This window comes from Calliphora vicina, chromosome 5, assembly GCF_958450345.1.
Source record: "Calliphora vicina chromosome 5, idCalVici1.1, whole genome shotgun sequence".
In the NCBI taxonomy this organism is placed as follows: Eukaryota; Metazoa; Arthropoda; class Insecta; order Diptera; family Calliphoridae; genus Calliphora; species Calliphora vicina.
In genome coordinates, this window is record NC_088784.1 from 23482664 (window position 1) to 23506472 (window position 23809).

General features: G+C 32.0%; 1 protein-coding gene across 1 annotated transcript in view; it reads left to right on the forward strand.

The window, feature by feature from the left end:
* Positions 1-23314, forward strand: part of Sobp (Sine oculis-binding protein) — an 83843-nt gene extending 60529 nt beyond the window's left edge. The window contains exons 3-4 of the mRNA XM_065511717.1: positions 14762-15290; positions 20792-23314. Coding sequence (XP_065367789.1) covers positions 14762-15290; positions 20792-22740 — 2478 coding nt within the window. The 3' untranslated portion in view covers positions 22741-23314. The remainder of the gene's footprint in view (positions 1-14761; positions 15291-20791) is intronic.
* Positions 23315-23809: the final 495 nt, after the last annotated feature.

Sequence of the window (23809 nt, forward strand, 5' to 3'; positions counted from 1 at the left end):
ATTGATATATTTTGGGTTATCCGACAGGTATGTGCAGCATAAAATAAACTTTTAACTACACACTGGATTACTTGGAGACACTTAAGTGACAATTGCCTTCTTGATAGATTACATGGGATGTATAAAGTAACCAAATGACTACTCTCTGCACTACAAAGAGTAAATACGTATCAAATGACCCAAATTACCTACAAGATTTATTGAATACTTGCTTAACTGATGGGATACTACAAAGAAAACTCATTTATCTTGGTAAATACATTATTAAAGGAGATGATATATAAATACTCAAATAGAGCAAGAGGAGAAGTAAAACAAAATGCAGAAATGCATGTTTAAATTTAATTAAAACTAAAAATCCAAAGGGGTATGGAGCTGTCAAACATTATTTGACATCTATTATTAGACAGTGTTATCAATATTATTTAATGTTTAAAGGATAAAAAGACAAATTACACAACTTACATTTAAGCTTTAGCAGCAACCTTGTATGTGAGTTGAAAGTTAAAAAAAATAAATGATTTTAATGCTGGTTTGAAGCATAAAACTAAATATCTGTGATAAACATTCAATTAATGAATCAGAAGTTTCACAAATCAAAAGACAATTGCGTACAAATTCAACATTTGGAAGGAAGACTTACTCCAAGACAAGAGAGTGTAAGAAATTCTCAAAAATCACCTCACGGTTTGTTAGCAGTAATCTAAAATTGGAAATTGGTTATCGAACTGTTAGCCGCTGGGTATTTTGGTTGCTATCGTCCCGCGAAAAAATCGTATTACTAAAACAAACGTACTACTGGTCGTATAAAATTTTCCAAAGAACAATTTATAAACCGGCCGAGACAGAAATGGAATACTTACTGTTGTCTTTACGAATGAATCCAAATACTATTTAAAAGGCAATCATAGCTGCCAGATTTGACGATTTATCGTCATTTTGACTATTTTTCGTATCAAAAATAGTAATTTGACGATTTCTTTCTCGAACTATTTCTTTCGGTACTATTTTATGAAATAATTAAAGAATTTTCTCATTTTGTTGGTGAATATGAAAAGCAATATTTAGATTTTGAATTTTGTTAATTAAAATTTTGAGATGTTAAATCAATTTTTGTAAATAAATTACTGAAATAAAACGGGAAAATTCTAAAGCTACTTTTTCTATTTTGACAAAATTTATTCAGAATATTACCCCATTCAATTGAAGCCGCCAAGCTTGAATTTATGCTTTAATCTCAGGCAATATTACCTTCCGAATGGAACACCTACAGCGTGGTGCTATATTTTAATGAAATTATCTTTAAAAAGTAATGACAGAGATTGTTCTTTCGGGTCATAATAAAGATTTAGACATTAAATTCTATTTTATGTGTTTTATTAAAAAAACTTCTGAATGAAACCTTATATTATAATTAAATTGAGCTTTACTTTTATATTTTAGTGATCCCTTATTTATAGACTTCAATTTTAAAAAATGTTTTTTGATAAATGTGATGTTTTCATTCACTTTTTAAATAGAAATTTAAAATTCCTGTTAGAAATCTTGACTTTTTTAATTTTCCGATTTTTAAAATTCAAAATGACGATTTTTTCTTCTTTTTTTTCGGGCAATACTGAAAGAACATTTATAAGAAGGCCGAAGGGAAAGAGACTAGTAGCCGAGTATACAAATAAGAGAATCAAGTTTTGCGGTGGCAATATTGTGGTGTGGGTCCAATTTATATCATAAAATATACTAAGACGGGAATTGGATATATGTAAATTTTTATAGCATTCACCCTTTGTAATTTCTACATTTTTCAATTGCGACTCCATTAAGTATATAGATAGCGAAGTCAATCCGTCTGTATGTTGAAATCAATTTCCAGAAGCCCCCAAATTACTTACATCCATGATTTATACATTAATATATCCGCTTTAGTATCGATTGGGTTGCTATTTAAATTCAGAAAAATCGGTCCACAAATGGCTGAGATATAATTAAAAAAAAACTACGACTCGATGTTTTAAATATTATTTTACCCTTCACTATGAGTGGCGAGCGTAATGTTGAATTTTCTGCCAACAAACCGTCATATGCGGGAAGTTTTGCTTTACTTTTTTAATTTGAAAAAAAGTGATGCTGCAGCACATCGATTGCTTGCCGAAGCTTATGGTGAATGGGTTCCATTGGTTTCAACGTGATAGATATGGTTTGAGCGGAAGACAAAGATCGCCCAAGTCAGCCATACAAGTTTGAAGACCAAGAATTGGAGGCATTACTCCATGAAGATTTTTGTAAAACTCAACAAAAGCTCAACAAATCATTGGGAGCTATTCAAGCTGGAATTTTAAAATGTTTGCGAGCAGCAGGATTCATCCAAAAGCAGGGAATTTGGAAACCATTCGAATTGAAGCCGAGAAACCTTGAAAGACGATCCGAAATTATGCTTAAACGATATAAAAGAAAAACATTTTAGCACCGAATCATTACTTGCGATGAAAAATGGATTCATTACAATAACCGGAAGTATGAGCTATCGTATGTGATGCCCGGCCAATCAGGCGAATCGATACCAAAGCCAAATATTCATGGTGCTAAGGTAATTCTTTGTATTTGGTGGGATCAAAAAGGTCCTATATAGTCACCCCTATCGTGAAAAACATGTGAAATTTGTGTTCCCTTGAAGGGAAAATTGCTATCGTGATATGCCCATGAACTTTTCATTCACAATAGTTGATTTTGTTCGTAACAGCTGTTTATTGTTTACAAAATCCCATCTAAAAATTTCACGACATTGGGAATTTGTTCATATGAACAAAGTTCATGATCGAAAATGGTGAAAAAGGAACATATTTCATGTGAAATATTGATTCGCGATAGCGGTGATTATGGGCTGCTGAAATCTGACCAGACCATCACAGGGAACCTGTAACGAAGGCTACTGCTACTTTTGAAGCGAGCATTGTCCGAAAAACTCCCAGAATATGCGGTCAGATATGAAACAGTAATATTCCATCATGACAATGCTCCGCCACATGTTACAATACCTGTTAAAATGCATTTAGAATGAAGTGTTTGGAAAGTTTTGTCTCATCCGCTTTATAGTGTAGACCTTGTCGCGTCCGACTACTATTTATGGATGATCGATGCAGAACTCTTTCTCTGCGATACGCTTCACTTCAGAACAGAGTTTCCAAAATTGGTTTAATTCGTTCTTGGTCTCAAAAGATGAGCAGTTCTTTTGCCCCATAATCCATAAGTTGCCAGAATGATGGGTAAAGGTCTTAGCTAACCATGGCCAATACTTTGAATAAATTTATATTGTACAAATATTTTAAAATAAAATCTAAAAATTTAAAATGTTCACAAAAATTTTTTTCTCCAAAAAATATTTTTAATATTTATCTAAATGTATACTTTGCTGAAGGGTATATAAGATTCGGCACAGCCAAATATAGCTTTCTTGCGTCTTAACGATGATATATATCCATTCGCTGAGGAAAATATACCCTAGTTTGGAAATTTCAGCTCCAAAAATACAAACCTCTGAGTTTTATTTTGAAATCCCATAGAAAACCTTTGTGGAATTGTATTTTGCAAAATACATTCTCAAAATTATATCACGTTGGAAGCTTTATTAGATGCGGTTATAACTTTGATTTTGACCTTTTAGTTAAATGAGCCCATCAGCGCAAAAGTGGTGTAACCCACAATTTTTTTTGGTTGCTATTCTGGTATTACATACAGTCCTTACATTACCAATATCAATACAAAATTGGGTTAAGCTACCTTTTGGTATTCAAAAGCAGATGAGCAAAAGTGGCGTAAGTTGAATATACCACTAAATAAATAGTTTGGGGTTACACCACTTTTGCACTGATAGCCTAAAATATTTGAAAAATGTATAACCACTTGTGTGTATCTCTTTATAATTGCAAAATTTAATGAATTTTTATTCAAATATCTTTACGAAATCTCTACTGCTAAATTTGTTCACCATTTCCTACCATAAATCTTATAAACTTTATCCTTTATTTATCTAGATATGTATATATTCCGTATTGTATTCATTTCTTTCTGTGTTTTTTTTTTTTGTTTTTAAGTGAAAATCTATATCTTCATATTAAAATAATAAAACTGAAACGTAAATCAAGTATTTAAGTCAAAGCTTTAAGTAAGAAAAAAAATATAATATTAAATTACTCTAGTCATAAATCTTGGTGGGGAGAAAAATAAAATAAATACAAAACAAACGAAAAAACATATTATTACCTGTAAATTTAGAAGGTAACCCACATCTAGGCCTTAAACTCATAAAAATTATACACTCGTATTTATTACTTTCGAGCATTTGCTTGCTGTTGGCTGGCTGGATAGTAAAAAAACTAAATAAATAAATAATTATTTTTAGCTTTTGTATTTGTTACCAAAAGTCAGACTTAGTATTTACTACTGATATTATTTTACATATTGTTAGCATTTTAGTTTACACTATGAATGCGCGAATATCTAACTAACTATAGTATATTTGGTGGGTATTAAAGGTGTTAGTCATATGACTGACTATTTTTTATCAGTTTATAGACTCCATGGAGAATATAGTGTTATTGTGAATTGGTTGGTAACATTTTGATGTTGGGGTCACAGTTGTCATAAATTGTTTATAAATTTTGGGATCTTAGCCCCTGTCTATACGTCAATAAATCACGTTTTGTTGTCAAGACAAAATTGCCTGAGCAAAAGCTCTAACAATTTTGTCATAAGAAAGCAATACCTGTTAATTTTGTATTTTGTTAATCATGACACAAATTTATCAGGTATAGACACAGGGTTAGAAAATCTAGACGTTGAACTTTCAGATGATATTACTTCTGGAAAAAGCAGGGAGAACTTAAACGAAATAATCAAAAACATTCACTCCTATCGCCAATCAATATTTCACATGAAATGTGTTTCCTTTTCCCATTCTTCGCTCATCAATTTTCATGAAATATTTAGATGGATTTGTGTAAACAATAAACAGCTGTTACGAACAAAATCAACTATTGTGAATGAAAAGTTCATGGGAATATTGCAATAGGAAATTTCCGATAGTGGCGATTATATTTATTATTGATTAGATATTTTTTTTATAGATTTTTGGTAATTATTCGAACTTTATATATATAATTTGAAAGTAAATTTTAATTAGGCTTAAGTTCATTTTTTATTATAATTTATTTGTAATAATTCAAAGAATATCACTGAATACTAAAATTTTTAAACAAATTTACTTTCAAATTAGATATTTTTGTTAATTAAGTTTACTTTTTAGTTAAAAAGTTATTGATAAACAATCACCTGTTTAATTCACAATAGCAACAAACTACTTTTTAGCATAGTTCTTTACTTTTTGGTGGCTGTCTAAGATTCGATACTGCCCAATGTAGCGTTTCTTACTTGTGTTATTTTTTATACGTTATTTTATTATTTTTACAAAGTATCATTTTAATTTTTTAATTAATTGATTCTTTGTTTTCTTACTTTGTATGTGTGTGTGTCGTTTATTCGCAGCAAAGGTTTCAATTACAACGCAACAAAAGTTTTAAAAAATATAGATTTTTCTGTCGGGGATAAAACGAAATAACAATAAAAACAAACAGCAGAAAAAAAGGTTTAGATATCAATTTGCCATATTATTTGTATACAGATGCATAAAAATCTAAATATATAAAGCGAGGGTTGTACAAAAAGTTTGAGGTTTTATTTTGAAGAGCTCTAAAAAAACGATTCAATTCTCTAAAATACGATTAAAGCTAAACTAAGATTATATAAAGACCTCAGAATAAAGCTAAACTAAGACTATATAAAGACCTAGGATTAAAGCTAAACTAAGACAATATAAAGACCTAAGATTAAAGCTAAACTAAGACTTTATAAAGACCTACGATTTAAGCTAAACTAAGACTATATAAAGACCTAAGTTTAAAGCTTAACTAAGACTATATAAATACCTCAGAATAAAGCTAACCTAAGACTATATGAAGACCTACGATTAAAGCTAAACTAAGACTATCAGCCCAATTATGAATAAAAATTCCCCGGGAGTTTTTTCCCTTTTTTAATTTTTCCTGTTCAAATTCAATGGGAAAAAACTCCCGGGGAACAAACTCCCGCGGAATTTTTTATTCATAATTGGGCTGTATATAAAGGCCTAAGATTAAAGCTTAACTAACACAATGTAAAGACTTACGATTAAAGCTAAACTAAGACTATATAAAGACCTAAGATTAAAGCTAAACTAAGACTATATAAAGACCTAAGATTAAAGCTTAACTAAGACTATATAAAGACCTAAGATTAAAGCTAAACTAAGACTATATAAAGACCTACGATTGAAGCTAAACTAAGACTTTATAAATACCTCAGAATAATGCTAAACTTAGACTATATAAAGACCTAGGATTAAAGCTAAATTAAGACTATAGGATTAAAGCTAAACTAAAACTATATAAAGGCCTCAGAATTAAGCTAAACTAATGCATTAAACACATTCAAGACAGCAGGCTACCAACTTCAATCTGTCAAAAATAAAATGCACACGTTTATATGGAGACGATTATTTTAACGACAGCACAGCTACACGCCCACACGACTACTCATGCCGATGTAGCCGAATTAGGCTAATTTCTATTTTTGTCAACTACAAAACAGAAATAGTGTTGCTAATATAATAAAAAAATGTAAATCAAATTAGTGCTTAAAAAAATATATTTTTTTACTTAATTAAGAGAAGTTTCTGATAACCATATTGAAATAAATTAATAACAAGTACATAATTGATTATAACCATATATATATTTTTACTCAAAATAATTGTTTTAATCTTAATTACTTTGGAATTTTGTACGGTTATTTTTTATTAAAGTGGCACCACTGAATTATAAATCAGCTGCTTAATTGTAGCTGTCGTCTTTAAAATAATTCAGTAGCTGACACACGACTACAACTGTAACCAGCAGAATTTGTGTTCGTGTAGTCGTGTAGCCTGTTGTCTTGAATGTGTTTAATGCATAAGACTATATAAATACCTCAGAATAAAGCTAAACTAAGACTATATATAGACCTAAGATTAAAGCTAAACTAAGACTATATAAAGACCTACGATTGAAGCTAAACTAAGACTTTATAAATACCTACGATTAAAGCTAAACTAGGATTATATAAAGCCCTACAATTAAAGCTAACCTAAGACTATATAAAGACCAACTCAGAGCCGTTAAGGCAAGCCTTAAATAAATTTCAAATTCTCTAATTAGATTTTTGTTTTAATTCAAAAATGTTTAATACATTCCCTTTAAACTAATTAATAATTGATTTGTATTGTTTTAATTATTTAATTTCAAAACATATTTTTCATTTAAATTACATTTTTTGTTGTTGTTATTTTCTATTGTTTATTGCTCATGTTCACCGCTTTAGCGTTCCTACTACATTCATACATACTCAAGTTGTCTTCAGAGTTTGCAGGTATTAATTCCAAAACATTGATGATGTATTGATATGACCAACATTGGTAATGTGTAAAAAGAACCTTTAAATGTTATTTGATATTTTTAAAACAAAATAACAATTTCATGTTTACTTGGCTACAAATACAAAACAAAAAGTTCAGAAGAAGAAGAAAAAAAAACACGAATATAAAAAAAGCGCAAAAACGAGTGTCAGTCACCAACTGAACAAACAGTGGAAGCAGTTTATATAGCAGGTTTTTTGAAATAGGATTAATTAAACATAATTGTTTTTATAAAGATGAAAGACAAGACTTTTCTTTCATTAAAAAATCATAGAAATTTTTGATTTATATGCTTTGTTTACATGATCTAGAGGGAAGGGAACCAAATAGAAATGGTGCCTTTATTGGTTCCTTACTACGCTTACAATTGGAATTAATAGACCTATGATTGAAGCAAAAATATAACATATAAAGACCTACCATTGCAGCAAACATTTCTCTATATAAAGCCTACGATTAAAGCTAAAATATACTTAGGATTAAAGCAAAAATATGACTATATACAGAACTATGATTAAAGGAAAAATGTGACTAGAAAAGTCACTAGAAAAATCCATTGATTAAAGCTAAAATGGACATACGATTTATGCAAAAATATGACTATAAAAAGTTCTACGGTTTAAGCTTACTTACTTAATATACCTACGTTTTAAGCAGACATTTAAAGATATAATAAAAACTTAAAATTAAAGTTGAAGTAGGCCTACGATTGAAGAACACATATGAATATATAAAGTGTTACGATTGAAGAATAAATAGCAAAAATATCGATTTATAAAGACCTACAAATAAAGCAAATTTTTTACTATATAAAGTTCTTCGATTAAAGCTAAAATAGACTTACGATTGAAGCTATAAAATACTTAAAATTGAAGCTAAAATAGATCTACGATTGAAGCTCTAATAGACTTACGATTGAAGCTATAAAAGACTTACAATTGAAGCTAAAATAGACCTAAGATTGAAGCTCAAATGGACCTACGATTGAAGCTAAAATATATCACGATTGAAGCTAAAATAGATACAAAAATAGCTAAAATAGACTTATGATTGAAGCTAAATTATATCACGATTGAAGCTAAACTATACCTATGATTGAAGATAAAATATAACACGATTGAAACTAAAATAGACCTAAGATTGAAGCTAAAATAGACATACGATTGAAGGTAAAATATACCTATGATTGAAGCTAAAATATATCACGATTAAAGCTAAAATATACCTATGATTGAAGCTAAAATAGACATACGATTGAAGCTAAAATATACCTATGATTGAAGCTAAAATAGACCTACGATTGAAGCTAAAATATATCACGATTGAAGCTAAAATATACCACGATTGAAGCTAAAATAGACCTACTATTGAAGCTAATATATATCACGATTGAAGCTGAAATATACCTATGATTGCCTAAATAGACCTAAGATTGAAGCTAAAATAGACCTATGATTGAAGCTACAATATATCACGATTGAAGCTAAAATATACCTATGATTGAAGCTAAAATAGACCTAAGATTGAAGCTAAAATATACCTATGATTGAAGCTAAAATAGACCTAAGATTGAAGCTAAAATATACCAACGATTGAAGCTAAAATATATCACGATTGAAGCTAAAATATACCTATGATTGAAGCTAAAATAGACCTACGATTGAAGCTAATATATATCACGATTGAAGCTAAAATATACCTATGAATGCAGCTAAAATAGACCTAAGATTGAAGCTAAAATAGACCTATGATTGAAGCTACAATATATCACGATTGAAGCTAAAATAGACCTACGATTGAAGCTATAATATATAACGATTGAAGCTAAAATTGACCTAAGATTGAAGCTAAAATAAAGCTATGATTGAAGCTATAATATACCAACGATTGAAGCTAAAATATATCATGAGTGAAACTAAAATATACCAATAATTGAAGATAAACTAGACCTTTGATTGAAGCTAAAATATACCAACGATTGATGCTAAAATATACCTATGAGTGAAGCTAAAATATATCACGATTGAAACTAAAATATACCACGATTGAAACTAAAATATACCAACGATTGAAACTAAAATAGACATACGATTGAAGCTAAAATATGCCAACGATTGAAGCTAAACTATATCACGATTGAAGCAAAAATATACTTATGATTGAAGCTAAAACAGACCTACGATTGAAGCTAAAATATATCACGATTGAAGCTAAAATATACCTATGATTGAAGCTAAAATAGACCTAAGATTGAAGCTAAAATATATCACGATTGAAGCTAAAATATACCTATGATTGAAGCTAAAATAGACCTACGATTGAAGCTAAAATATATCACGATTGAAGCTAAAATATACCTATGATTGAAGCTAAAATATACCTACGATTGAAGCTAAAATATACCTATGATTGAAGCTAAAATAGACCTAAGATTGAAGCTAAAATATACCAACGATTGAAGCTAAAATAGACCTAAGATTGAAGCTAAAATATGCCAACGATTGAAACTAAAATAGACATACTATTGAAGCTAAACTATATCACGATTGAAGTAAAAATATACTTATGATTAAAGCTAAAACAGACCTACGATTGAAGCTAAAATGTATCATGATTGAAGCTAAAATAGACCTATGATTGAAGCTAAAATAGACTTAAGATTGAAGCTAAAATATACCTATGATTGAAGCTATAATATATCACGATTGAAGCTAAAATATATCACGATTGAAGCTAAAATATACTTACGATTTCTAAAAATATGAAATAAAGTACAATAAATTTGCGTTGTTTATAGTGTTTTGAGTCCGTATCGCGTATAACGGCCATTCTCACAATGTACGATTAAAAGTTAACGTGAACTTTAACCGCAAGTTAGGCTAATTTGAATTTCACAATGTACGATTAATTCTCAATTGACACTATTTAACAACAAAGTTGCTGTTAAATATAAACGAACAAATTTCGCCGGTTAGCATCTTAATTGTAAGAAATATAATAAAAGAACATGGAAAAACATTTATATTTTTGTAATATTTATAATTTTTAAAAGTGTAAAGCGAAGAAAAGTAAATTTTGCACGGGGTGATCCATATACCACCCGGATATTGCACTTACAAACCAAACAACAAATGTGCACTTTTGCTTGTTGGTTTTCAGTAATTGTTGTTCAGTTTGTTCTGTAAATTTTACAGTTAGGTACCTTAATTTTTTTGAGTTTTATACGTTTTTTTTATTATACCACTAACGGTCATTCTCACAATGTACGATTAAAAGTTAACGTGAACTTTAACCGCAAGTTAGGCTAATTTGAATTTCACAATGTACGATTAATTCTTAATTGACACTATTTAACAACAAAGTTGTTGTTAAATATAACCGAACAAATTTCGCCGGTTAGCATCTTAATTGTAAGAAATATAATAAAAGAACATGGAAAAACATTTATATTTTTGTAATATTTATAATTTTTAAAAGTGTAAAGCGAAGAAAAGTAAATTTTGCACGGGGTGATCCATATACCACCCGGATATTGCACTTACAAACCAAACAACAAATGTGCACTTTTGCTTGTTGGTTTTCAGTAATTGTTGTTCAGTTTGTTCTGTAAATTTTACAGTTAGGTACCTTAATATTTTTGAGTTTTATACGTTTTTTTTTATTATACCACTAAGAAAACACAAATTATTATTTTTTATGCCGTCTTTTAGAAAATTTTTTATATTTCAATCTTTCATTACACTATTTTTCGTAAACAAATGTATGCATTATTGCCATACTTTCTACTGAATGCTTTGGTTAAGTAATCAAATGATGGTGAAACGTAAATCGGTAACCGTTGGTTAAATGGTCCCCGTTAAACAAACCGACAGTTAGTTAATTTTCCGGTTAAAATGAAATAATCGTACATTGTGAAAATGGCCGTAAGAAAACACAAACTATTATTTTTTATGCCGTCTTTTAGACAATTTTTTATATTTCAATCTTTCATTACACTATTTTTCGTAAACAAATGTATGCATTATTGCCATACTTTCTACTGAATGCTTTGGTTAAGTAATCAAATGATGGTGAAACGTAAATCGGTAACCGTTGGTTAAATGGTCCCCGTTAAACAAACCGACAGTTAGTTAATTTTCCGGTTAAAATGAAATAATCGTACATTGTGAAAATGGCCGTAAGAGACTAACAATAACCCAAAAGCATTTGTTATTCTTTGCAAATCTTTATTTAGTCGTCCTCCTTGTTCTTTTCGTCTAAGTTTTTTGGATGAACAATTCTGTTACCACTTCTAAAACCAAGGAAGATTTATGCAATGATCTAGAATGATTATCATACCTTCATGTCACTCAGATCGGAATGTATTGAAGAGTCCTGTTTTCGGCAGCTTTCGGTTTCGGATATAATATGATTCGGATTACGTAATAGTGTTACAAAATTGCATTATCAATATGGTCTGTAACGGCTGCTTGCAACATTCATTATGTTTATAAACATTTACATCAATAGAAACATTTACTTATCAACAATGTTGATAACACGCTGTTATTAACATTGTTTAATAAGTAGGAGAACAAGAACTGTTAAAGCTGCTAAATGCTCTAGGTGATCATTGTGGAAATAGAACTTTCTAGTTGTGTCCGTTAGATAATTCATGAAACTACTAGAAGATGACACTGTATATATAAATAGTAACAGTGAGTTGCTGAGGAGTTAGTATATAGTAGGCGCTATTAGAGTTAACATCAACTGTATTATCTTCTCCTTCTAGAAAGGAGATAAATGGTGAATGTTTACTGTCAATGAGTAAATTTTTTTGCTTTAAAATATTTGAAATACTTTCGTGTCTAAGGGGAGTGTTACACAAATATGATCAACTTATGTTTCAAGTTTAGAGATGCTATAATGCTATAATTTTTCTCTTCACTGTTGCCAACAAACATACGAGTATTGAAGCAACATTGTGTGGTACGAAGCTAAATACATAAGTTGAATTGAATATGCTGCATGCAAGTGTAGTATACATAGATACATATATAAATATTTAAATGTGATGTGTGCAAGTATAAATGCTTGAAAGAAGCGTATAAATAGTGTGAATTCACACCAGTCTCTTATTTATATTTTGTTTTGTTTTTCACATTTGGCATCTGCGAATTGTATTTAAAAGAAGGTATCAAGTTTTTGTCATATAAAGATTATAACAGAAAAAAAAACACAAATAAACTTAATATCGAGTTATATGTACAGTCAGCGTCAAAAGAAAGTGTACAACTTGTTTTTACATTTAAAACGTTTTATTTACATATTAAAAAACAATTTTTTCTCCAGTTCTAGTATATTTAATAAAACACTTAATTGTTCTCTTGCAATATATAAACAAAAAACTAAACTATTTCAACTACAACAAAAACAGTAACAACAAAACCAAAAATACTCCATTTTTAACGCGTCAGAAAAAAGTGTACACATTTAGAATTGCAATGAGATTTTTCTATCTACATAAAAAAATATATTGTTATTCTTTATTTTTGCCTAGATTATAATTTTTTGTGGATCTTGCTGCTAGTCTCAAGAGATTTTAAGATAGTAGCTTTTCTTGTTTGATCGCGAGAACTTTAAAACAAAATGGGAAAACAAACTGCATTTGAAACAAGAAAGTAAGTCATAAAATTTAAAAATGAAGGCAAATCGTCACGTGAAATCTCCTCCATAATAGGAAGAAGCCATAATAGTGTTAAAAAAATTATAGACAAACAAAAAAATTTTGAATTTTAGAAGATCAGCAACGTGCGGGAACACCAAAACGCCTTAACAACCTTGAAATTCGATCGATTGTGAGAGCAGTGAAGAAAGTATTCACAGTAAGTGCAGTAAAATTATGCGAAGAATTAACAGATTCGTCTGGAGTGAGAGTTAGTAACAGTACGGTTCGCCGAGCGCTACACCCAAATGCTCTATATGGTGGAGTTCCGAGAGAATAACCCCACATTTCCAAACGAAATAAAGAGCGACTTCGCGAATTCGCAAACAGGTATAAAAACCAAGAAAATTATTTTGGAATAATGTGCTGTTTACGGACGAAAGCAAGTTTGAGATTTTCGGAAGTAAAAAAAGGAGTAAAATTTGGAGAAGCCAAAATCAAGAGTTCGACCAAAAAATGTAATATCCACCGTAAAGCATGGTGGTGGTTAGGTGATGGTGTGGGGGTGTATGGGGGCAAGTGGCATGGGAAAACTCACATTTATTGATAGTTTGATAAGCAAAACCGATTACCTAAACATTCTTATAGAAAATATGGAACCCATCATTAGAAAATTAAATCTAGAGCGAACCTGGATCTTCCAACAGGACAACTATCCGAAGCATACTTCTTAACTTGTTAAGGAATGGTTGTTGTATCATACACCGAAACAACTGGAACAACCCCCACAGTCACCGAACATTAATTCCATTGAACATCTGTGGTAGCATTTGGACAGACAGATCAGAAAATGAAATATTACCAGCAATGACTCTCTACACGAAATCCTGCAGGAAGAGTGGTTCAACATCCCAACATCGGTGACATCAAAATTGGTAGAAACAATGCCAAGGAGGCTTGAAACTGTTTTAAAACCCAAAAGATGTCAAATAAAATACTAAACACGTTTTTTCTTCTAATTTCCCTAAACTGTACACTTTCTTTTGACGCGTTAAAAATGGAGTATTTTTGGTTTTGTTGTTACTGTTTTTGTTGCAGTTGAACTAGTTTAGTTTTTTGTTTATATATTGCAAGAGAACAATTAAATGTTTTGTTAAATATACTAGAACTGGAGAACAAATAGTTTTTTAATATGTAAATAAAATGTTTTAAATGTAAAAACAAGTTGTACACTTTCTTTAGACTCTGACTGTACGTATTGATGTGTATTTGAGCAGTGTTGAAGCGCTTGATTAAAGAGACACAAAGTGTTTATTAATGAAATGACCATTGCCAGACAAACAGCCAACAAACCAACCAGTCTTTTAGCCACCAAAACCAAAACTATCCAATGAAATTGACACCTCTTCATATGCCTGGTACTAAAAATTACCACAATACAACAAAAAAAAAAAATCTTGAAATTTCAATACTTTTTTATTCTGGTATTATTTGTCCACAAAAAAACAGATGTTTTTTTACACAGACCCCATGATTAATACAATAAATATAAATTCTTTTTCTGTTATTTTTTTTAGGAATTTGCTGAAAGTACAATGAATGAGTTACTCGGTTGGTATGGTTTCGATAGTGTGGATCGTTTGGATCTTTCAGCAAAAACATCGAAATTATTACAAACGGCGGGTATAATTAGTGCACAACAGCAACAGCAGCAGCATCAGTCGCATCATAACCAGCATCATCAGTTGGAAAAGCGCCGTAGTCGCAGCAGTAGAGAAGCCTCTCTTTTACACATGCATCAGCAGCAGCAACAACATGAGCATTTACGTACTCTCCATAATAACAACAATCACAATAATAGCCACAGCAATAACAACAATAGTAATAATAACAGTAACAACAATAATAACAACAACAGCAGCAGTAGTTCGAATAATCGTAAAACTTCTCTTAATTGTAATAATAATAACAATAATAATTATCGGGGCAACGATAGTACAACCTCAGATCATGATACCAGAAGTTCAAGAGATGATGATTCAAAAAGTCCCAATTCGGCGGGTAAAACACATTCGACTACAACGAATATCATTGATGATAAATTAGGTAAGTTTCCCTAATAATCTTTTTATAACTGAAATTATTTTATAACTGAAATTAAAAATTGATGATTCACAATCGTCAAATTTACTTGAGCAGGTCTTGAGTTTATAGAAGAGAGAAGAAAAGGATAAAAATCTTTCCAATCTCCTCTCCTCTCTCATCTACAAACTCATGAATTTCGCAAATAAACTGCACGCGTGTGTTACTTGAGTTTACAGAAGAGAGAAGAAGAAAAAGATAATCTTTCCAATCCTCTCATCTACATACTCAAGACTTGCGCAAGTAAACTTCACATGTGTGAACCAGCACTAAGAAGAAATTAACTAGGGCATTGTTAGAACTAAAAGGGGATGAAAATTGGTTAAATTACAAGTTTGTATTAATTCTATTATATCGATTCTTATAAAGAGTCTTTCAATAGGGACTTCCGAACTTTGACAGTTGATAGTGGCCATATTGTTGAAGCTAAATCTGTCGAACTGAATGTTATTTATTCAGTTTGTTTTGCCAAATCACCATGGATGGATATAGCATTCAACAACACGTGCAAATGATAAAATAATGCAATGGAAATGAAAAGGAGACTGACCCTAATTTTCATCAAAAAATCGATGAGGCACATTTCTGGACGAATGATTATCGAAGTTGGAACGATAGCAATCTCTATGAGATCCAAGAGCCTCTAATATATTCCGAAAAAGTCACTCGGTCCTTGACACACGTTGTTTTATGTAAATTTCAAGATAGGAAGCGCTTGGTTAAAGACCCCTTTATTAATAATATTATTGGAGGGTATGACTTAAAAATGCGGGATTTACAATAGATGGCATATGTTTTGAACGAAACGTTTGAAGACCAAGATTTGGAAGCATTACTCTATGAAGATTGTTGTCAAACTCATGAAGAGTTTGAAAAATCTTTAGGAGCTACTCAAACAGCAATTTCAAAACGGGGAAATTGGGTACCATACGAATTGAAGCCGAGAGACCTGATGCTTGAACGCTATAAAAGAAAATAATTTTTGCACCGAATCATTACTTGCGATGAAAAATGGATCCATTACAATAAACCGAAGCGTAAGAGATCCCGAAGCTCGGCCAACCAGCCAAAGCCAAATATCCATGGCGCAAAGGTAATGCTCTGTATTTTGTGGGAGCAAAGGGTTTCTATCTATTATGAGCTGCTGACATCTGACCAGACCATAACAGGGAACTTGTACCGAACGCAACTGATTTGCGAGAATTGTCCGAAAAACTCCCAGCCAGACATGAAACCTTAATATTCCATCATGACATCGTCAGGCCACCATAAAACTATTTATATAGAAGAGGTTGGGTTTATAGTCCAGATCTTGCCCCGTCCGACTACTATTTGTATCGATCGATGCAGAACGCTGTCTATGGGATACGCTTCACATTGGAATGGAGTATCCGATATTGGCTTGATTCGTTCTTGGCCTCAAAAGATGAGCAGTTCTTTTGGCTCGGAATCCATATGTTACTAGGAAGATGGCCAATACTTTGAATAAATTTATATTGTACAAATGTTTAAAAATAAAAGCTAAAAATTTTAAAAGATCCCGCATTTTGAATGCGTTTTTGAATGCTATATCCATTCATGGTGATTTGGCAACACAAATTGAATAAATGACAGCTATTAGCTGTCAAAGTTCGGAAGTCTCTATTGGTGAGTCTTCCAATACGACGACCGTTGTCGCTGTTGCCATCTTAAGCTAATTTCTATTTTGGTGGTCATGTAGCCGTGTAGCTGTAGTCTATGTGTTTAAAGCATTAAGCTAATTTCTGTATTCGTAGGCGACAATGAACAATATGTATCCAATCGTCAAACTTCAATGTCAGCTGGTTACGATGTTGCTTTCGTTTTCATTATAGCTAAGTAGCTGCCAACGGCAATTGCAGTCATGTTGCTGAGTAGTCTATGTGTTAAAGCACACATTTGTACAAACCAATGCATTATTTTATTTTCACATCCAATAAATTGCCGAACACTGCATACAAATTAAATTCCACAAAATATTCCAAACATTATACAATTTCCATTTACCAATAAGGTTACGAGCATAAGAATAGAAACCATAAGATGGATCAAAGAAAAAAAATCGGATAAAATAATTACAAAAACCATAATAACTCGTATGGAAATTCTATATTCATGCAATCCATCCAGCAAAGGAAACTTTTTCATGTACAGACAGAAAAACTGCAACTCATGTTTATAAGTATGGGGTAAATATGAGAATAAACCAAACAAATTTGCAACAAAATAATATTTTATAAGTTTAACATATTAAAAATACAAATATGCTACAGCAGGAGATGCGATTTCTGGCAGTAGTTCGTTAAAGCACATCAGTATGTGCCATGAATTGGAGTTTAGAATGTAAGAACGACCTGTCGATAAGATTATCCATATGTATGATGTAATAGAAATATGTATTACAATGGAAATTAAATATGTTTATAGATAGTTGAATGTACGTTAAATATTTAACTATTAATATACACTAAAAGAAATCATAGCACATTAAGGTTCCATATAAAAAATCTAAAACAATCAATCGACAATTTATAGCTGTGTCTTCCAAAATATAGAACCATTTGTTCATCTATACTTCTAATTTTTAAACATTCCTTTGCCATTTGATTATCTTTGTCTAAATCATTATTGTTGTGTAAATGAATTTTTATGCAAAAATGTTGACCGACTCATGTCTGTTTTACCATGGGATCCCCAATGATGACTTTGATGACCAATAATCAGGAACAGATGGCAGAGTGTGATATCCTGATAATAATAAAATACCAATGAAACGTTAAAGCATCGCCTGAGCCATATGAAAGTCGGTATTATTTTGTCCCGCATTTCTATTTGTTTCTTGAATAATATTACAATTGCAATGGAGAATGGTTGATCAATCTTGAGCAAATAATTTCTTTCAGTTTAGTGCTGGAATTGGAGAAATGTCAATGGATTCTTTTTGACCATTTCGATTTTCCAATAGAAAAGAGAGGATTGTATTGAAGGTCATATTCTGGATAGCCACTGTCTTCAATTTCAAATTCAATGAAATCGGAAAACTTCGTTCAACGTATTTGGATCTAAATTTAAGACAATTTCATCATCACTGATTGTCTGTTAATCCGAACATTCGTCGACTCGATCGGGATGATGTGTGATTTTAAAAGTAAATTTGGATAATTTGGTTGCGTTGTTTAAGTGTCATGATGATTTATAGTTAGGTTAGGTTCCAAGGTAGCCATTCAAAACCTTTCGTCTTGTGCAGCTCACGTGGGTCTATTGATTGTTCCCTTTGTCTTACCTGAGGAAGAGTAAATAAAGGAGAGAAGAGAGATAAGTAAAATAAGCGGGAAAGCTGTAAGTTAAGTGAGAGTAGTTAGAGGAGAGAAGAATTCAAAGAGCGCAGACCATCATGCGACAGTTACGGTGTAATTTCCTAATAAAGGCGTATATGTAACTTAATTCCTTCCCAGATAGTTCGGAGAGATTGCTAAAGGATCGTTCGCCTAAAAACCTGGCAAGCAGATCACCCAATTGCAAAATAAGTGCAATATGATCTCTTCCTCCTCCTCATTTTGACAACTCCTGCAGAAGTCGTATTGAGGCAGCCCAAGTCATGATCGCCACCATATTCCTAAGTCGTATTCGTTGTAAATGAAGTAGATACGACGTGCTTTTAACAGCCATGTCATATTCGTAATGGAAAACGTGGATTCATTACCCCACCTTATTTGGGCAAGTTCATAATAAGCATTAGTATGTCTATTTCATCTTCCGATATCGAAGCTCCTATTTCCGTCATGTTATCAGCAATACAATTGCCTTTGTTATACCTGTGTCCACGTACCGAAGTGAATACAACTGTTGAATGTCTCGCTATCTCGTTTAAGGATGCCCGGCATTCCTGGACTGTATTATTTGTTGTATAAACACCTAATAGGGATTTGATTGCATAAAATATTTGATACCATAAAATATCTGAGACAGTTGGCCACTCTCCTAATGGCCGATACCTCGAGTATAAAGGACATTATTGTCCCAAATTCAGCAATGAAGACAGCTCCGCCCACTCTATCCCCTTTTTTAGACCCATTCGTATAGATTGATAGCCCCACTAAACTAAAGGAGGGACCATCATCAGATTCCATACTGGACGGTATTGAAAAACAGAAGTTCCTCAGGAAAAAGCTTCTTGGAGGGCAGTAATGAATATTATCAGGACAATTTTAAATACTTCCTATTATGCAAGCATGTACATAGGATCTATAATTCCATGCGTTGAGCCTAAAGGTCGTGTTCTGTGCCAGCTTCTTGGTCATTTGGGGGTAAATTAGAAACTCTTATTAGAATTTAATTCCTCCAGATTTAAACATTCAATAAAAGTTTCCAAAATTTTTCAGCTGCTGGAATTTCGTTCAAGAATTCACAATAGGAAAACATTCACAATTGAAAAACATACATAACTTAATAATAAATAGAACTCCCATTTAAGATCGAAATTTAATTAATTTACCAAGTATTTAAGTATTTGAAACTATGAAAACCACCTACAGACCACATTAGTTTTCTTTCAGTGTAATTAATGACTCCACAAAATTACTTTATATGTAAAGTTGAGTATGATAGATAAGGTTATGTTCGAAAATCCAAGTTGGTTATTAATAGAAATATCCTTTTTCTGTTACCAAATTATATAACCATTCACACAATGCAATTATGTACATACATATGTGGAGTATATTTTAATGAAAGCCATACAAGGATATGAGTTCTTAAAATCATTATGTATGAATTTTCTTACGAATATGTGTCCATATGCATCTGTGGCTAACAGTATGTATTTTGTGAATTGTTCTGAAGTTCATTTGAAATATTTGTATGTAAATGCTTTTTTGTGCTTGTTTCATATTGTCTCAAATAACGCTCATTAGAGAAATATCAAACGTACGTATTTCAGTTGTAAGATGAGGTTGTGGGTACTACATACTACCTGGTATTGTTATCATTAATATTTGTAAAGCTGTTGAAAAAAAAAAATTATGTATAAGAAATGTTATGGATGGCTGTGAATGATTGATATACCAAATTGGTGTAAAATACATCAAATACTTGCCAAACACATAGGAAAGTATATAAGGACTTGTTGGTAGAGAGGTTTTGGTTAGAATGATAGAGAAATACATATAGAGCGGACATTTGAAAAAAAACTCAAACAAAAAAAGGCTAAGAAAATCACAAAAACGAGTGTTGTTTTTGTTTTCACATAGCTTTTTTACTAACACAGTCTTATTACTTTGATTTTTGACAACTGAGTTAGGTCTTTGACAGGAGAGTTTCCGATTCAAGTATTTATTTGAAAGTATGTAACTTCAAATCTGTAAATGCTAGTTTATTTCTTCTTTAATTTGATATTTATTTTTTTTAAATTCTTAATTTCAAAATGTTTTCCCTTTTTCTCCTTTCAGTTGACTATCAAAACTGCTGTTGGTGTCGTCGGCCCGTACCGGAAAATGCCCCAGAATTCTTAACCACCTCCGATGGCCCCCGCTACTGCTCTGAATCGTGTTTTACCCAGAGTAGACGGGCATCGTTTAAAAAAGCCAAAACCTGTGACTGGTGCAAACATGTGCGGCATGCCGTCAGCTATGTGGATTTTCAAGATGGTGCCTCCCAATTGCAGTTTTGTTCCGACAAATGCCTGAATCAATATAAAATGCAAATATTCTGCAAAGAAACCCAGGCTCATTTGGACATGAATCCACATTTGAAGGAACAAGGTCTAGAGGCGGCCAGTAATGGAGCAAATCTCATAACACCCGATTTATGGCTGAGGAATTGTCGCAGTCGTTCTGCCTCGCCAGCCTCCACAGTCTCAATATCTCCGGGACCACCCACTCAAGCTAATATGGGCCCGGAAAGAGCGAATTTATCAGGTGGAGCATTAAGTCCGTTGCCCAGAATAGCAATCACTAGCACATTGCCACATACCAGCAATACAAGTCACAAACCTTTAATTTCAGTAACACCAGCCTCGAAATTAATGTCAAAATCTCCCAGTATCCTAAGCAACCGGCAATCACCGAAACATAATCGTAAAAAGAGGCCAGTTAGAAGCTGTGAAATGGTCTCTACCAGATGCAATGAGGTGAAATCAAATAGTTCAGCTTCATTAGCGCCGGGTAGTATTAAACCCAAACCCTTAATGTCGTCTCTAAGCGATAATGCGCGCTCCAATTTAAATCAACCGAATACACAAACCCTAACACAATTTGCTGCCTCTTGTGTGCAAGATTTACACATGAATGTGCCACCTTTGTCGCCCATGATGGAATCACAATCGTCACAGCCCACCACGCCTCACAGTCTACCGCCCACACCCAATAGAGCCAACACCACAATACCACCAGCATTTTTTGCCACACCGCCCAACAACCAAGGACCCCCAAGCTCACACTCGGGCGGCATGGCACCTCAAGGTTTTCCACAACGTCCTCCGTTTCTGCATAATCCTAATGGTGGCTTTCTGCCACGTTTTTTGGGAAATTTTTCGGGTTTTCCACCACCGCCACCACATACAGCAGCCGGTTTCATGCCACCCGATTTATCGGCCTTAAATACCTTGATAGGCACCCCACCGCCAGTAACAATTATGGTACCTTATCCAGTCATAATACCCCTGCCAATACCCATACCAGTACCCTTGCCCATAGTGGATTTCTATAAAGCCCACTTAACGCCCGAGCAGCGCACGAAATTCGATAAAGAGCAGCAGCTGAAAAAAGAAAATGAAACCAAGGAAACCTGCGAACTTGAACAAACAGTGGCCGAAGTGGCAGAGGAACCTTTAGATTTTACCAAGACCAAGGACACTGAAGTACAATTAGAAGCAACTAGAAGTGACAGCATTAAAGCACAAGACTCACCTAAAACAACAGAAGACCCCAGCACCACCACCACAACCACCAAAGAAGCAGAAGAAACCACACCCTCTGAAGATTCACAAACCAACTCAAAAACGTTGCACTGTATTGTAAGCACCGCAGAAGAACCCAAACAAAACACAGATAACCGAACTAGCACCAAATTAAAAAGTGATTTTGTGGCAACATCCCAAGACCTTAATGAAGACTCCAATGAGCAGCAGGCCACAACGAGTGGCGGCGAATCAAATCAAAAATTGCCGAAATTGAAAATAACACGGCTGCAAACCAAACGTACTCTAATACAAACCAAAGAATCTGAATGCTCAAGGCCTTTGCGCAAGCGTAAACGTATAATCGATTGTGATTTTCAGAAATTAAACACCACCAGCACGAACAGCAACAAGGAAACGAACGATGTAGCCGATGAATTAAACACAACGACTGAAAACGAACCAACAAACAAAGGCCAAAATACTAATAATAAAAAATAATTAAATATTACAATTTATTTTAATTCTTAAAACTTAATTAGTAAGTAAAACTTAAATTATAACATAATAAAAGCACTTTAAGTGCTTGCAAAAACAAAGAAAAATTTATGAAAAAATATAGTATTAAAATAACGAACATAGAATTTGATTTTAGCTTAAATTGTTTAATTTACAATACAAATCGATTTCTATATTAAAGCCGTTTATTTTGAGCTTAAGTTTTATTGCGATTTTGTACTTAATTTCTTTGTTTTTTATCTTAATTTTTTTTTATTACATATTAAATTTAATTAAAGTGTGCAATTTGTTTTAAGTACATATGTACTATTATTTTAACTATTAATTTGTTTAGTAGCTTAGAATTTTTTTATATGTTTTTATTTATAATCTATTATTATTATTATATTTATTTTTTACATCTCTATTTCCTTTTGATACTAACAACAAAATAAATGTTTATTCAAATCAGATTTTCAAAATTTATTTCAAATTGTTAATTGGTTTATAAATATGTACAATGAATTGAAAAAACGATTTAAACAAAATTAATAAATAAAAAAAAAATATTTAAAAATTTAAATTTTTTTATTAAATATTTTTGTATAAATAATTAATAGAAACTTGAAGAGTCCATAACTCTGTAACACAATACGTAGTACAAGAGTTATTCATTATCGGTCTTATCATAATATACCTCAACTCTGCCACTGTCGGATCCATTCAGGTTGTTATAAAAAGTAGGATGAACTGGCGGGATGAAGTGCAACAATTCAAGAAGGTCCTTTTTCTTTTTTCAGCTATGGTTGGTTTTTCTAATATATCTAGTTTTGTTATGGTCACTGACTGCCTTTTTTTAACACTGACTTCGTTAAAGAGAACATCTTCATTGTTAGAATACTTGTATAACTTTTTAAAAAAAGTAAAGCAAACAATATTCAATTTCTAGGGATCCTCGCGAAACATCAGTCTCTTCCCAAACAAATATGTAATCATCATCTGTCCCCAAAAAGTTCAAACCTGTCTCTTGTAATACACTATACTCAACACAATAGTAGGGGTAGCTTACACC